General features: G+C 37.6%; 1 protein-coding gene and 1 pseudogene across 6 annotated transcripts in view; both read left to right on the plus strand.

Annotated features, from left to right (window-relative positions):
- The window catches only part of LAMA2 (laminin subunit alpha 2), a 671,264-nt gene that overhangs the window by 277,671 nt on the left and 379,287 nt on the right, over nt 1-14,306 (plus strand). For all 6 annotated transcript variants that reach the window (XM_045294657.1, XM_045294659.1, XM_045294658.1 and 3 more), the window contains exon 10: nt 3,969-4,129. In XM_045294657.1, the coding sequence (XP_045150592.1) occupies nt 3,969-4,129 (161 nt within the window). The remainder of the gene's footprint in view (nt 1-3,968; nt 4,130-14,306) is intronic.
- On the plus strand, nt 12,943-13,915 carry LOC101655645 (annotated as a pseudogene).

A 14,306-nucleotide genomic window follows, 5' to 3' on the forward strand; every position in this document is an offset into this window, starting at 1 on the left:
GTGGTGGCACGGTGAAAGTGCACTGTGCTAACTGAAAGGTCAGCAGTTCGAAGCAGTGAGGTGTGGACACTTAGCGTCTGTAAAGTTGGAGAGGCTCGGGAACCTTGACCTATCCTGTTCTCTAGGGTTGCTATCAGTCAGAATCGACGTGATAGCAGTGGGTTTAGATGCAGCAATAATAATAAGTTATAGCTGCACAAATGAACTAGGTTGCTTCTTATTAATATACTACGCAAGTGACAAAAAGCAAAAGAAAGTAATATTTCTAAATGGATGCATACAAATGTGTTTAAACTACAGAGTCATAAACAACATTCGGGATGGTAGTTATCTGGGGGGGGGGGGCGTGGCATGGGGACTGTGAGGCTTCTAGGGTCCTGTTTGGTTCTGTCTTTGATGCCACATGATCGGATAGGAAGAACACACTGTTCACATAATAACTCTTGCTGTTGGGTGCCCTCGAGTCAGCTCTGACGCAGATCAACCTGTGTGCAACCGAACAAAGCCCTGCTCGGTGCTGCATGGTCCTCACAGGTGTTCTTATAGCGGAGCTTGTCTTTTCAGCCACTGTGTCCAGCCACCCTGTCGTGGGCCTTCTCCTTTTTTAAAATCACTTTACTGGGGGCTCGTACCACTCTTGTCACAATCCATCCAGCCAGCCATTGTGTCGAGCACATTTGTACATGTGTTGCCCTCCTCATTCTCAAAACATTTGATTTCTACTTGAGCCCTTTGGTATCAGCTCCTCATTTTTCCCCCTCCCTCCCCGGCCTTCTTTATTGCTGCTGCTCCACCTTAGCTAGCTTTATGTTCTTTCCCAGGGACTGGTCTCTTCTGAGAACGTGTCCAAAATACTTGAGACAAAGACTTGTCTGTTAGGAGCCTTCTGGCTCTACTCCTCCAAGACAGATGGGTTTGTTCTTTTGGCAGTCCATGGTCCTTTCAACATTCCTTGTTAGCACCATCATTCAAATGCATCGGTTCTCCAGTGTTTCCTATTTAATGTCCAACTTTTACATGCATATGAGGCAATGGGAAATGTCATGGCTTAGGTCAAGTAGACCTTAGTCCTCAAAGTAACATCTCTCATTATCAACACTTTAAAGAGGTTTCACGCAGCAGTTTTATGCAATGTACCCTTGGATCTCTTGACTACTACTTCCATCAGCATAGATTGTGGATCCAATCCAGACAAAATCCTGGACAACTTCAATATTTCCTCCATTGATCATGATGCTAATTACTGGTCCAGATGCGTGGATTTTTGTTTCCTTCTCACTGAATTCTACTCCATACTGAAGGCTGAAATCCTAGATGTTTATCAGCAAGTACTTCAAGTTCTCCTCATCACAGGTTAAGAAGCCTTCATCCAATTTTGATAATGTATTCTTCTCCATATAATCCAGATTCTCTGACCACTCACTCAGCCTACAGATGGAATAAGTATGGTGAAAGAATACAACCTTGACTCCCACCTTTCCTGGTTGTAACCACCAGTACACGCTTGTTCTGTTCACACAACTGCCTCTTGATTCTTGTGCAGGTTCCTGGTGAGCACACTGAAGTGCATTGTTCGTGGGGAAACCTGTGCTTCTCATGGTTCTCCCGAGTTTGCTACGCACCAAAGACGCAGATGCCATTACATAGTCAATGAAACACAAGTCAACAGCCTTTGGTAGTTTTTGCTTTCAGCCAAGATCGATTAGACTTCAGTAATTATAGTCATTGTTCCACATCTTCCTTTGAATCCAGCCTGAACCTGTGGCAGCTCCCTGTCTACACAATGCTGCCAGCATTGTTGCATGCTTTCCAGCAAAATTTTACCTGCGTGTGTTATCATTGATTTTGTTCCACAATTTGAGCATTCTGTTGGGTCACCTTTCATTGCAATGGTTAAAATATGGATCTATCCCAGTCAGATGTCCAGGTAGCTACCTTCCAAATGTCCTGCCATAGACTAGTGAAGGTTTCCGGTGCTTAATCAGTTTATTGAAGCATTTCAATGGGTATTCCATCTATTCTTGAATCCTTGTTTTTGGCTAACGCTTTCAGTGCAGCTTGAACTTTTTCTTTCAACTCCAATTGGTTCTTGTTCATATGCTACCTCTTGAAATGGTTAAAGGTAATCAATTCCTTTTTGAACAGTGACTTTCTGTGTATTCATTCCATCTTTTTTTGGATACTTCCTGTATAATTCAAAATTTTTCCCACAAAGTATTTCTATATTGCAGCTTGAGGGTTAATTTTTTTCTTGAGTATTTTCATTTTAAGATATGCTGAGCATGTTCTTCCTGTTTGGTTTTCTATTTCTAGGTCTATGCACATTTCATTATAATATTTACTTTGTCTTCTCAAGCAGCCCTTTTAATTTGTCTTTTCAGCTCTTTGACTTTATTTCTTCCATTTGCCTTGGCTCCTCTATGATTGAAAGCAAGTTTCAGAGTCTCTTTGGACATCCACTTTGGACTTTTCTTTCCTATCATATATATAGTGATTAATATCTGATAGCAAAAGATCACCAAAAGCATGCCATAACATTTTTACTGGTACATTTTTAGTCCATTTTTCTTTCATTTATACTTTTTCCCCCTGGCAACTCAAATCAAGAGTTGTTTTGTTTCATGTCCTGCAACATGTATACATATATTTTTCTCAGTGTAACCCACCATAAAGGAGCTAGGCATCCATACGTGTGCTCAGATATAACCTCCTAACATGTGTAGCTCCTAGGAATTACCTTTGGGCTACAAAGTCAAATCCCCTCCTCTAGTTCATCAGAGTTTGGCAATTAGCTCCAAGAATATTTCAAGGGTTGATTTACTTCCTTAGAACTACATTTTCTTATGGTTCCAGAAAGAACCATATTTTGCAGAATAATAAAATAACTTCCCACCTGCCCGCTCGCTTGTGTCTGAAAGCATCTTTCATTGGGAAGTGTTTGGAAAAGAAGTCTTCTCTCCTCATCAGTTCACAATATTTTTAGAAGCAAAAGTTATGATCGGCATTGTTTATTACTTTGAGTATTTCTACATTGTCTTGATTTATAGAGGTTTTCCCATCATAAGTAAATGTTAGATTTGTTGAATAGTTTTGCAAACTCTATTGATATTTTAAGTTTTTCACCATTTGATCCATATATGCAAAGGTCAAATGATATGTTGAAAAGATATTCATAAATATTATTACCAGCATAAATTCTACTTGACCAGCATGGAAGCAATTTCCAATATACTTTAGGATACAGGTGGTGTTTATTTTATTTACAATGTCTTCACATGGAGTCTTAAGTTAACTTGTATGACTCTACTACTTGCTACCTCTGCTACTGAGCAACCTACCTAGTTTCTCTGTGCACCAGTCTTTTCTTCTGCAAATTTGAAAAAAATATAACATCTACTTCATAGAGGTTTTTAGAATTTGATGTGTTATTATAGTTTCCATGTGCATACTAAAATAATGCTTACTTAGACAATAAGTGTTAACTGTTGTTCTGCTTATTTTGGGTGATCGTAAGATTTCAGTATCAGATTTTCCTTAGCCTTGCAAACTGATTTACAATGTGCCATTTTTAATATGTTCTATCAGGGTTTCAAACTTTGAATACACCGTCAAAACTAACTAGCCTTAAAATATTTTTATGGTAATTTTTGGCTCACTTTCCCTCTTTTAATACCTGTGTCATCATTGGTTAGGTATTGTGGTTCATTTTTTCTTCAAATCTTGTCATGCTCACTTTTTGTCCTTTCTAATATTTGTAAAGGTTCTCAGAAGATGCTATGGTAATGAATGGGAGCCAATTTCTAATTAGGCCCCATTGTTTTTCAACTTTAACTTAAAAAAACGATGTGCATCTTCTTTAACATTTTTACATTCAAACAGAATTTCAATGGATATTACTTATTACATTTTAGGAACTAAATGAAGTATTTGTCTTTTAAAATCTTGATATGTGACTCATGTTTCCTTAGGCCTGGAGCCTGGATCCTGTCATTGCAAAACTGGCTTTGGAGGAGCGCGGTGTGATCGGTGTCTTCGGGGTTACACTGGCTTCCCTGATTGCCAATCCTGTAATTGCAGTGGCAAAGGAAGCAGAAACGAGGATCCTTGTTTCGGACCCTGTCAATGCAAGGTACATTGTATAGTCCATTCATGACTTACCGCCATGACAGAAGAGCTTTTTATTGGGCTTCTCTGTTATGTTTTCCAGCATTTGGAAATTGTAGAACTTTTTAAAAATAGTTACCATCGATTCCGTATGTTACATTCCTGTGTCTTTTAGATGGCTACCAGACTCATTTACAAATCTCTTGCCATTTGTCTAAGGAACTACACAGATCTTGTGAGGCTCTGTTCTTTTATAGCAGAAACAATTTTCTTCTTCCTATTCTGGTCTATTAAATGAAATATTTGGTGCTAAATACAGCAACATAGTAAGACAGCCATATTCTCAGATCTACTATAGCATTGCTTCTCATCCTGAAAATATGTATGCCCAGAGTCTCATTTTGGAGTTTTTGAAGCTATCTTCTATTTGAAACTAGGTGGTATGAAAATATCCATCATATTCAAATGTTTCTGTTTAATTACTAAAAATATAAGAAGCCCCAGATGAATTGATTCAAGATATAATACTTCCCCGCAATAGTACTTTTAGATATTCAACTTTATCTGTGGTCCATGCTCAATTAATAGCTCATCATGTTAACACCAGGGAGCATATTACACTTGCCACTTAGAAATTTAGAGGAAATGCAGAGACATGTATGTCTCCTTTTGCTATAATAAATCAGTTACAGAACATTCCAATTGAACAGTGTAAAATTACATTTACAGAGAAAATAAATCATTTAGAGGTAGCTAGAATGCCATACCGATGTAGGAAGGAATGTTCCTTTGTGTTTCCTTTGATTATTAATGGTCGATGAGACCTTATTAAGGTGTTTTTTCATTATTAAGGTATTAATCACAGCTGGGTGGCTATAAACTATTATGTCCTAAAAGTGGTTATGTATGCATTAACAAATTGTAAGCCATATAATGCATAAATAATAGTACTATACCCAAGTATTATATAAGTACTCTAATTTACCTAAGTACTATTGTTTATAGATTTAAAATATCTGAGATGCCAAATTAAGTATTATTAAAGTTATATAATATGGGTGTACTCTAAAAGGAGTAATTTAGGTCCCAACTTTAGAATATTAAAAAATAATGAAACTTTTGTCTCAAACAAACAGAGGTCTGATATTCCTTGGCAAATAATTCCCATGTGTTATGATATATTAAATTTCTAGATCTAGTACTTATAATCCCAATATTACCTTAAAATTACTTTATTAACAAAATAGCTAGCACTTTATGATTATATGTTTGAGGAAAATGCTCTTTCTTCATCCTGTATGCCTTTTTTGGAAATCCTATAGGCTCTTAGAGCATCCTTTTTACTGTGTACCAGAACATATTTTGTGAGGGTTTTATTCTTTCTTTAAAACTTCATAGAAGACTTTGACTGATGTCATTTGCTTTTGCTAAAGACAGGGAAAACTAAGTTTAAAATGGAAGCAAACCAACCTCCCCAATTGAGTTCTTGCAGGACACAAAGGACTCTTCTGTCTGAAGGCACTGAGCTTCCCTCAGTCTTTCGACTGAGAAGCCCACTGCTCTACTTCGTGCTCTGGCTCTTGGTTCTGTTTCTACCACTCACCTGCTGATTCTCGCATGCTGCAGCCTTCTGTCTTTGGAACAAGAAGTTTCCAATTCTGGCTATTCATTCCATTTTAAAAAGAAATAGTTTCATTGGCATATATTTCATATATCACACAATTCTCTAGTTCAGTCACATTAGTCAGCATTATACAATAATCTCCATTATCAAATTTAGAACATTACTTCCTGCTCTCATTGTTACTAGCTCTCCCCCTCCCACACCCCTCCCCACATACCCCACAAGAAACCATCAATGCAGTCACTTTCTCTAGAGCTCTACCTATCCTGGATTTCATATACAAAAAACATAGAAAACAAACACATAAAAACAAAACAAACAAACCAAACCTACTGTCTTCTGCATGACAGTGAAGCTGTTCACATCCCTGGATGGGATTCATTGGAGGTGCAAGCCATGTGTGGATCCAGCACAAGGATTCTGGGTGCCCACTGCCCTCCATAGCCTGCTGCAAACCAGATGTTCACAATTGAAGCTCTGATACCATTTCCTTTTGTAGATTTGGATTTTATCAATCACATTCCTTACATCACACAGGTTGGTGTGCTTATTCTATGCATGAAGAGCAGATGCTGCAATCACATGCTGCCTATTTGAAGACAAGCCTTGAAGACCCCAGACTCTGTTCTTTCTAATTCTTTTTTAAAAATCATTTTATTGGGGGCTCATACAACTCTTATCACAATCCATACATCCGTCCGTTGTGTCAAACACTTTTGTACATTTGTTTCCCTCCTCATTCTCAAAACATTTGCTTTCTACTTGAGCCCCTGGTATCAGCTCCTCATTTTCCCCCTCCTAGCTCCAGCCTCCCAAATTAACCCTTGATAATTTATAAATTATTATTATTTTGTCATATCTTACACCGTCTGACGTCTCTCTTCATCCACTTCTCCACTCTCTGTCCCCCAGGGAGGAGGTTATATGTATATCCTTGTAATCAGTTTCCCCTTCCTCCCTCACCTTCCCTCCACCCTCCCAGTATCACCACTCACACCATTGGTCCTGAGGGATTCATTTGTCCTGGATTCCCTGTGTTTCCAGTTCCTATCTGTACCAGTGTACATCCTCTGGTCCAGCCAGATTTGTAAGGTAGAATTGGGATCATGATAGTGGGGGGAGGAAGCATTCAAGAACTAGAGGAACATTGTATGTTTCATAATTGCTACATTGCACCCTGACTGGCTCATCTCCTCCCCGAAGCCCTTCTACAAGGGAATGTCCAATTACTCACAGATGGGCTATGGGTCCCTACTCCGCACTGTCCCTCATTCACAGTGCTATGATTTTTTAGTAGTTGATGCCTGATACCTGATCCCTCCCCTCCGATACCTGATCCCTCAGATGCCTGATCCCTCTGATACCTGATCCCTCTGATGCCTTGCAGAGTGGTATGCTTCTTCCACGTGAGCCTTGTTGTCTCAGTTAGATGGCCGTTTGTTTATCTTCAAGTCTATAGGACCCCAGATTCTATAACTTTTTATAACTGGGTACCATCCACTTTCTTCAACACATTTGCTCATGCACCCATTGTCTTCAGTGATCGTGCCAGGAAGGTGAGCATCTTAGACGACCGAATTGTTAGAACAAAGTGTTGTTGTGTTGAGGGAGTACTTGAGTAGGGGCCCACTATCCATGTGTTTCCTTAATACTAAACCTATAAATATGTGTACATAGATTTATTCCCCCCCTCGTATATAAATATAAATATATTTACATCTGTATGTTCTTTCTAATAGCTGGGCGCCGTATAGCTTTCATCACACTTTCCCATAGCATCCCATAAAATTTAGTCATCTCTTCATTAATGCAAGCATCGAGTAGGGCTATATCGTAACAACTTTGTTCTTAGATTTGGGCTGTAATCAAGTGTGAGCCCCAATCCACTCATATATCTATGATTCATATCTGGTTTTTGTTCACAGAGACATCTCTTCATTCTTGATAATAATGCGATCCCCACTTCTTATTTTGGAAATGGCTCATTTAAAATCCAACAGGATGGCAAAACTGATTATTTCCCTGCTTAGATTTCCAAGTTTTAACCATAACAATAAACCCTACTAACAGTTTTGCAAAACTGAGTCCTATTATCTTTCAGTCTCTTCCCCTACATTTGCTCACTCAGTCCAATTGGGAAAATGTCATCTGACTACGTTTGGACTATGACTAAACGAGCCATATCAACATTGTGTTGCATAGCAGAGTGACTGTAATCCTAATGCAAAAACTGCCTCCCATAAAGATTACGTTCTACAGCAAGGAATATAAGCAAAATACATAGCAATAACTAAATCATAAAATAGAATGGAAAAATAAAAAACAAGAGTTGCCTCCCTCCTCTAACCTGAAAACAGAAAATTAGGTGGAGTCTGGTTACCAACTATTCTCACTAAGAGTACAATAGAAGATCTTGATTAGAGTGGGTAGAAATAATAGAAAATATATACATATTTTTAAAAGAACAAACTTTTTGATCTGAAAGAAACTTATGCAAACTTTAGACCATCTTCCCCAAACAATCTAAGCCCAATCCACTCCTAAAGGCCCCCTGTCAGCCAATCAATACATAGACGGCTAATTTAGCAGTCACACCCTAGAAGAATTTGCTCCTTAGAACAATCAGCTCTCAGGAACCAAAAAAAGGCAAAGTCTGCCAAAACCAGTTGCAACAAGGCAGAAAGGGATACCAAATAAATGTAAATGGAGAACTCAGAGAACAGGAGAGGGCAGGGGGGCTCTGACACTGAAGATATTGCAAACAATGTCTAGGGATAATTTAAGTATGAATTAGTGATTGAAAAACAAATTCTCTTCTTGAATTTTTACTCATTACACAATAAAAAGGATTTTTTTTGTGTGTTGCCCCTCTTGTGAAATTTTGAACTGATGTCTATAACTTTTTTAAATGTACATGTTTCTTGAGAATGAAGGATAGAAAACAAGTTTTATTAAATGTCTATATAATTCTTTAAAATCATATATTGTATACAAAGAACATTAATCTTTTCACAATATGAGAGATAAGTTGTGTACTGTAATTATTTATAAACTAAAAATTAAGACTAAACTTCTGCCAACCAAATATATTCTGACTAACAGTGACCCTCAGGGGCAGTGTAGAACTGCATTTGTGAATTTCCCAGACTGATTCGATGGGAGTAGAAAGCCTCCTCTTTCTTCCAAGGAGCAGCTGGTTGTTTTGAACTGCTGACCTTATGGCTCGCAGTCCAATCCTCATTAAGGCTTCCTCTTTATAAGATGAATAATTAATCCACATTCCCACAAAATATTCATGTAATTTAGATAAAGAAAAGACATTTATAATGAAACAAAAATGCAGTAGTTCATTTTGTTTTATAAAAACATGTTTTGACATAAGTGTTTATAATATGGTTTTTATAAGCAGCATGGGTGAAAATGCGACTGAGTAAGCCTGATTTTGTAGGGAGGGCAATATATTAGAAAATGAAATTCAAGTGAAATGATAGAGTTTTATCTGAATAGGAATACTATTTGCACTTTTGTCTATATAATCATATAGAGTTAGTTACTTAAAAGAGTTTATGAGTAGAAGTAATATAAATTACATGTAAACTATTGTGTACATAAATGTTCATATGCAAAATGAATATTACTTAATGAACATTTGCTCATTTATTTCCATAACTGATATGATTCATTTCATGATATTCACTAGAACTATCTTCATATACTGAAATGTGGCTTTTATTATAAAATCTTAGAGACACATTTATTTCTATTGTAAAAGTTTAATATTTACATTCTGGAAAACTTGCATGTTAAGCTAATATGAGCACTTTTTTCATCACTTTCATTACATTTTTATCATACCCACCATTTATCATATGCTCTATATAATACAGAAGATACATTTACAAACATCCTAATTCAGAAAAAGAAAGGAAAAGTCAGACATATTAAACCAAAGAGGTAAAGTTAAGTAAGGACAAGCTCAAGCAAATCTAAGCAACTTGAAAAACCACGTGGAGTGCAGGTAGTAGATGGGGAGGTCACTGGCCTTTGTCCTGATAGAGGAACTACTGTTGAGATTTTAAACCTAGGGTATAAATCCACAGAAGGAAATGGAGATGGCGGCATTCATCCTCGGTGCGATTGCTCTGTACAAAACCCTAGCCTGCTAAACTCAGGATTGGAGACTGAAGCTCACCACTCCTTGGTGAGACAAAAATGAAACTGCTCTCATAAAGATTTCCATCTTGGAGACCCTATGGATAATTCCACTCTGTCCTATAGGGTTGCTATCATTCAGAATTGACGTCACGACAGTGAGGGTCTTAGTTGTTGTTGTTGTGTTTGTAGCTGCGTAATTTCTCATCCAATCTGACTCATAGCGACCCTCTGGGGCAGGATCCAACTGCCCGTGTGGGTTTGCGAGACTGGAAGTCTTGACAGGAGCAGCCAGCCCCGTCGTTCATCCACAGGAGGCTGGAGGTTTTGTACCACTAACATTTAGACTCCTGAGATGCACCTTGACTTTGAATAAGAGACAGAAAAATCTCCTATACAGTCCCACGAGGCAACTAGAAAAATGTTCTGTTTCCTTTGAGGCTCAGAATGGGGAAATATTAATGTTCTGAGAGGGATCATGTACCTATATCATGAATCACATTAGTGTGAAGTGAATTTTATTCATCCTTTATAGTAGTATTTGATTCAGCTTTATAATTTCAAGGAGCTTACATGTTTTCTTCATTAGTGTAAGAGGTTATACAGTGACTCGGGCATTAGGAAGAAGGGAGAAAATGAAAGAACTAGGAAGCATTGACTGTAGTGTTCCCTATCTGATTCATATTTTTTAATCTCTGAAACAGTGATATTACATGCTTGCTGATTAACTCTCCATCAATATAATTATAAGAGTGAAGCCTTGTTGACATATAAAGCATAATCATAAGGTGACACTATTTTGTTTACATGATTCTTTTCCTAAATAAAGCTACATTTCCATCCTTTCTCTCTGATCAGACCCTTATGGGGGATAGTGATGGTTCTGTAGTTTCGATAGACCTCTTCTTCCATGTGTGCACAGGGATTACCACAACCTCACCTTTTTAGGCTCGAAACTTGTGAGTTTCTATAAAAGACCTTCAATTTATGCTTGATACCAAATATTACAAGAAAAATATGAAACTTTTTATATGAAAAGGACAAACGGGTATTTATTTATTGCAACAATTACAATCATTCGAAAAAAGATCATGTTAAGTAATATTTTGTAGTAAAAACTAAACTTGTACAAGTGAAAACTAATTTTTAGTCTTTTTCCCACTTTGGAGTCTCCAATGCATCACCGTAACCTTCTGAGTTGACCACTCTGCTTTCAATTTAACGGAGCCTCCAAAGACACTATTTTATTTGGAGCTTTTAATTTGAAGGCACTCTTAGGAAACTACGACATGTATATTACTGAAAATAATTTGCTGCAATCATTCATGGATCATAGATACATGTATAAACATGTCTTATTTAGAATAAATTCATGCACGTATGAGCTGGAATCCTAATACCAATACATGTTGACTTCCCCTTTCATCTGTTGTCTCTTTCCCTTTCTATCTCCTGCTACTTATTTATTCTCGTCCAATCAAGAATAGTATGTTTAAGAGCATGTATTAAAAGCCGTGAATTAACAAATTACCCTGCCTTTTGTTAATTAATCTTAATATGAGACTCTATTTGAGTGAAGTTCTTAACAGAGGAAAACCTGGAACTGACTACAAATATCCATAAAACTGCATATGCCTGCAAAATTTCTGAAGCGCTTATCACACACACAAAAACACACACACACACACACACACACACAACTTAAATGTCACTGGAGATACTCCTGGTACCTCTGTCAACAGAATTCCCAGTTGACTAGCAATCACAATTAAACATGTACTGCTGAAGTTGTACCTAATTTATAAGAAGTCAGTTTATGAGACAGGATATAAGGACTATTGTGTCTCTATTTCTCTAGAGAGAGACTGTTCTGAGAAAACGCTAGTAAAAAGAAAATTGATGTCAATCTAACAGCATCTGACTTCAAGAAAAAAGATTAAATAGCTCAGTAAGGCATTTCTAATTCAAATTTGTTTTCAGGGGTAAAAGAGTAGCAAAGGGGGAAAAAGAGCAGTCATTGTAAATATTTTTGCAAGATTTGACATGAGACATTTAATTAAACAGCTAACTGTATTCAACACAAACATATGTCTAGAGCATACATTTCTCTTCCGGGTGAAAACTATCTCTTGAGGGAGACAAATATCATAGCCTTTATGTATAAACATATTCACACACCACATTTATACATACAGAATATCTTTAGTATTAACATTTCATAGTAGGAATGATAAGAAAAATGACTAACTTGGTTCCTCAGGAGTGCAATAATGTAAAAATATTTTGAGAAATACTGGTCTAAACTGAAGTAACACTTTAAATATCATAATATGTAAGATATAAATAAATTTATTATATTGATGAGTCATTTATAATGGAAAAATAATGAACTAATATTACTTTTTATTCAATTATTGTTAATATGACCAATTAGAGTAATAGTTGAAAAACACAAAGTATAAATAGAATATTAGACTTTGATAAAATATAAGACTATTAATCTCCAGGGTGAAAGTCTGGAGTATTCGGAAATTTATCCTACTTCATAGACTTAGGTGTGAAAATTATCTTTTTAATTTATAATTCATTTTTAAATTTTAAAGATTTACCTTTAAATAAATAAATATTATAATAATTTTACTGGACGGCAGGAACTATCCAGTGGAAATGTTGAAGGAATAGCTTCGACCCCATTTTGTTTAGATACACAGTTAAAAACCAAGTTTAAAAAATAAAAAGTAGATTATATGTTAAACTGTCTCATGTTAATCATCACAAGGAAGTGATAGACCGAACCAGATGGAATCCACAGGGATCAAAGGGACTCTTCTGTTAGAAGAGATGATGGGAGAGGCTCAGTATCTTCAGCCGAAAGAAGGCAAGGGACCAATCGGAGCACAGACCATCCATTGTTCAGATGCAGTCCAGCTTGAGGCTGAACAACATTAAAACTAGGTCGAGTGCAGTGGTGGGAGACGTATCCTTAGGACAGGTGCTGCTGCGGAGGCCTGGAGCTGACCTATCTGACTTCCGTCCGTGCCAAACCCACTGGATCTGCAGCCATGTCCGGAGACGAGATGATCTTTGATCCTACTATGAGCAAGAAGAAGAAGAAGCCCTTTGTGCTGGATGAGGAAGGGGTGCACAGACTGAAGAAACCAACTCTCAGAAACAAAGGAAGTGGAGCCAGAGCCAACCGAGGACAAAGCTGTGGGAGCTGATGAGGAGGACAGCAGGGAAAAGATGCTTCAGATGATCTAGAAGACTTGAACTGTTTTAATTAAAAGAAAAAGAAGAAAAAAACTAAAAAGATATTTGATATCGATGAAGCTGAAGAAGGTGTAAAGGATCTTAAACTTGAAGGTGATGTTCAAGAGCCGGCTGAGTCAGAGGATGACCTGGACATTATGCTTGGCAATAAAAAGAAGGTCAAGTTCCCAGACAAGGATGCAATCCTAGAGAAAGACGAAGCTTTAGAAGAAGAAGACAGCAAAAAAGGTGACGGCATAGCATTCACTAACGAGACAGGCCCTGCCTGGGCCGGCTCAGAATGAGACTACACGTATGAGGAGCTACGGAATCGAGTGTTCAACCTCATGGGGGAAAGAATCCGATATGGTTGCCAGAGAGAAGAGGAAATTAGTCGTGAAACCTCCACAGGTCATCTGTTTTCCAAGAAAAACATCTTTAGTCAACTTTACAGATATCTGTAAACTATTGCATCGTCGGCCTAAACATCTCCTTGCATTTTTATTGGCTGAGCTGGGAACAATTGGTTCTATAGATGGTAATAACCAACTTGTAATCAAAGGATGATTCCAACAGAAACAGATAGAAAATGTCTTGAGAAGATATATCAAGGAATACGTCACCTGCCACACGTGCCGATCACCGGACACGATCCTGTAGAAGGACACCCGACTTTATTTCTTACAGTGCGAAGCTTGTCACTCTCCATGCTCTGTTGCCAGCATCAAAACCGGCTTCCCGGCTGTCATGGGCAAGCGAGCACAGCTCCATGCCAAAGCTAACTAATTTACTGATCACCACTGATTCTGCAAAATGTATTGCGGAGATTTGGCTGGACAGGTTTACCACCAGAGTGGATACACCATTGTATTGAAAACAAGATTGAAAAGCTGCCAAGTGCTTTGGCTTGTGGCTGGTTGGCCTGTGAAATCCTTGCAAGATGCCGAGGCACGAGCTGTCGACTTCCTCATTGCCTACTTAACAACTGTCAGAGAAATGTGATGGGGTGAGGAGGTGCTTTTTAAAAATTGTTCATCGATGTCTGTAAAATGCAAGATAAATTAAAGTTATGATAACAGTGATTCTTTCCAAAAAATTAAAACTAGTTCATGATAGTCAAAATGCAAACTTGCGTATGCCCCAGGTGAGTTTGGAGAATATTTCAAGCACAGATTCG

This window comes from Echinops telfairi, unplaced genomic scaffold (genome assembly GCF_000313985.2).
Source record: "Echinops telfairi isolate 266 unplaced genomic scaffold, ASM31398v2 ScPeMD7_3533;HRSCAF=4204_0, whole genome shotgun sequence".
Classification (NCBI taxonomy): Eukaryota; Metazoa; Chordata; class Mammalia; order Afrosoricida; family Tenrecidae; genus Echinops; species Echinops telfairi.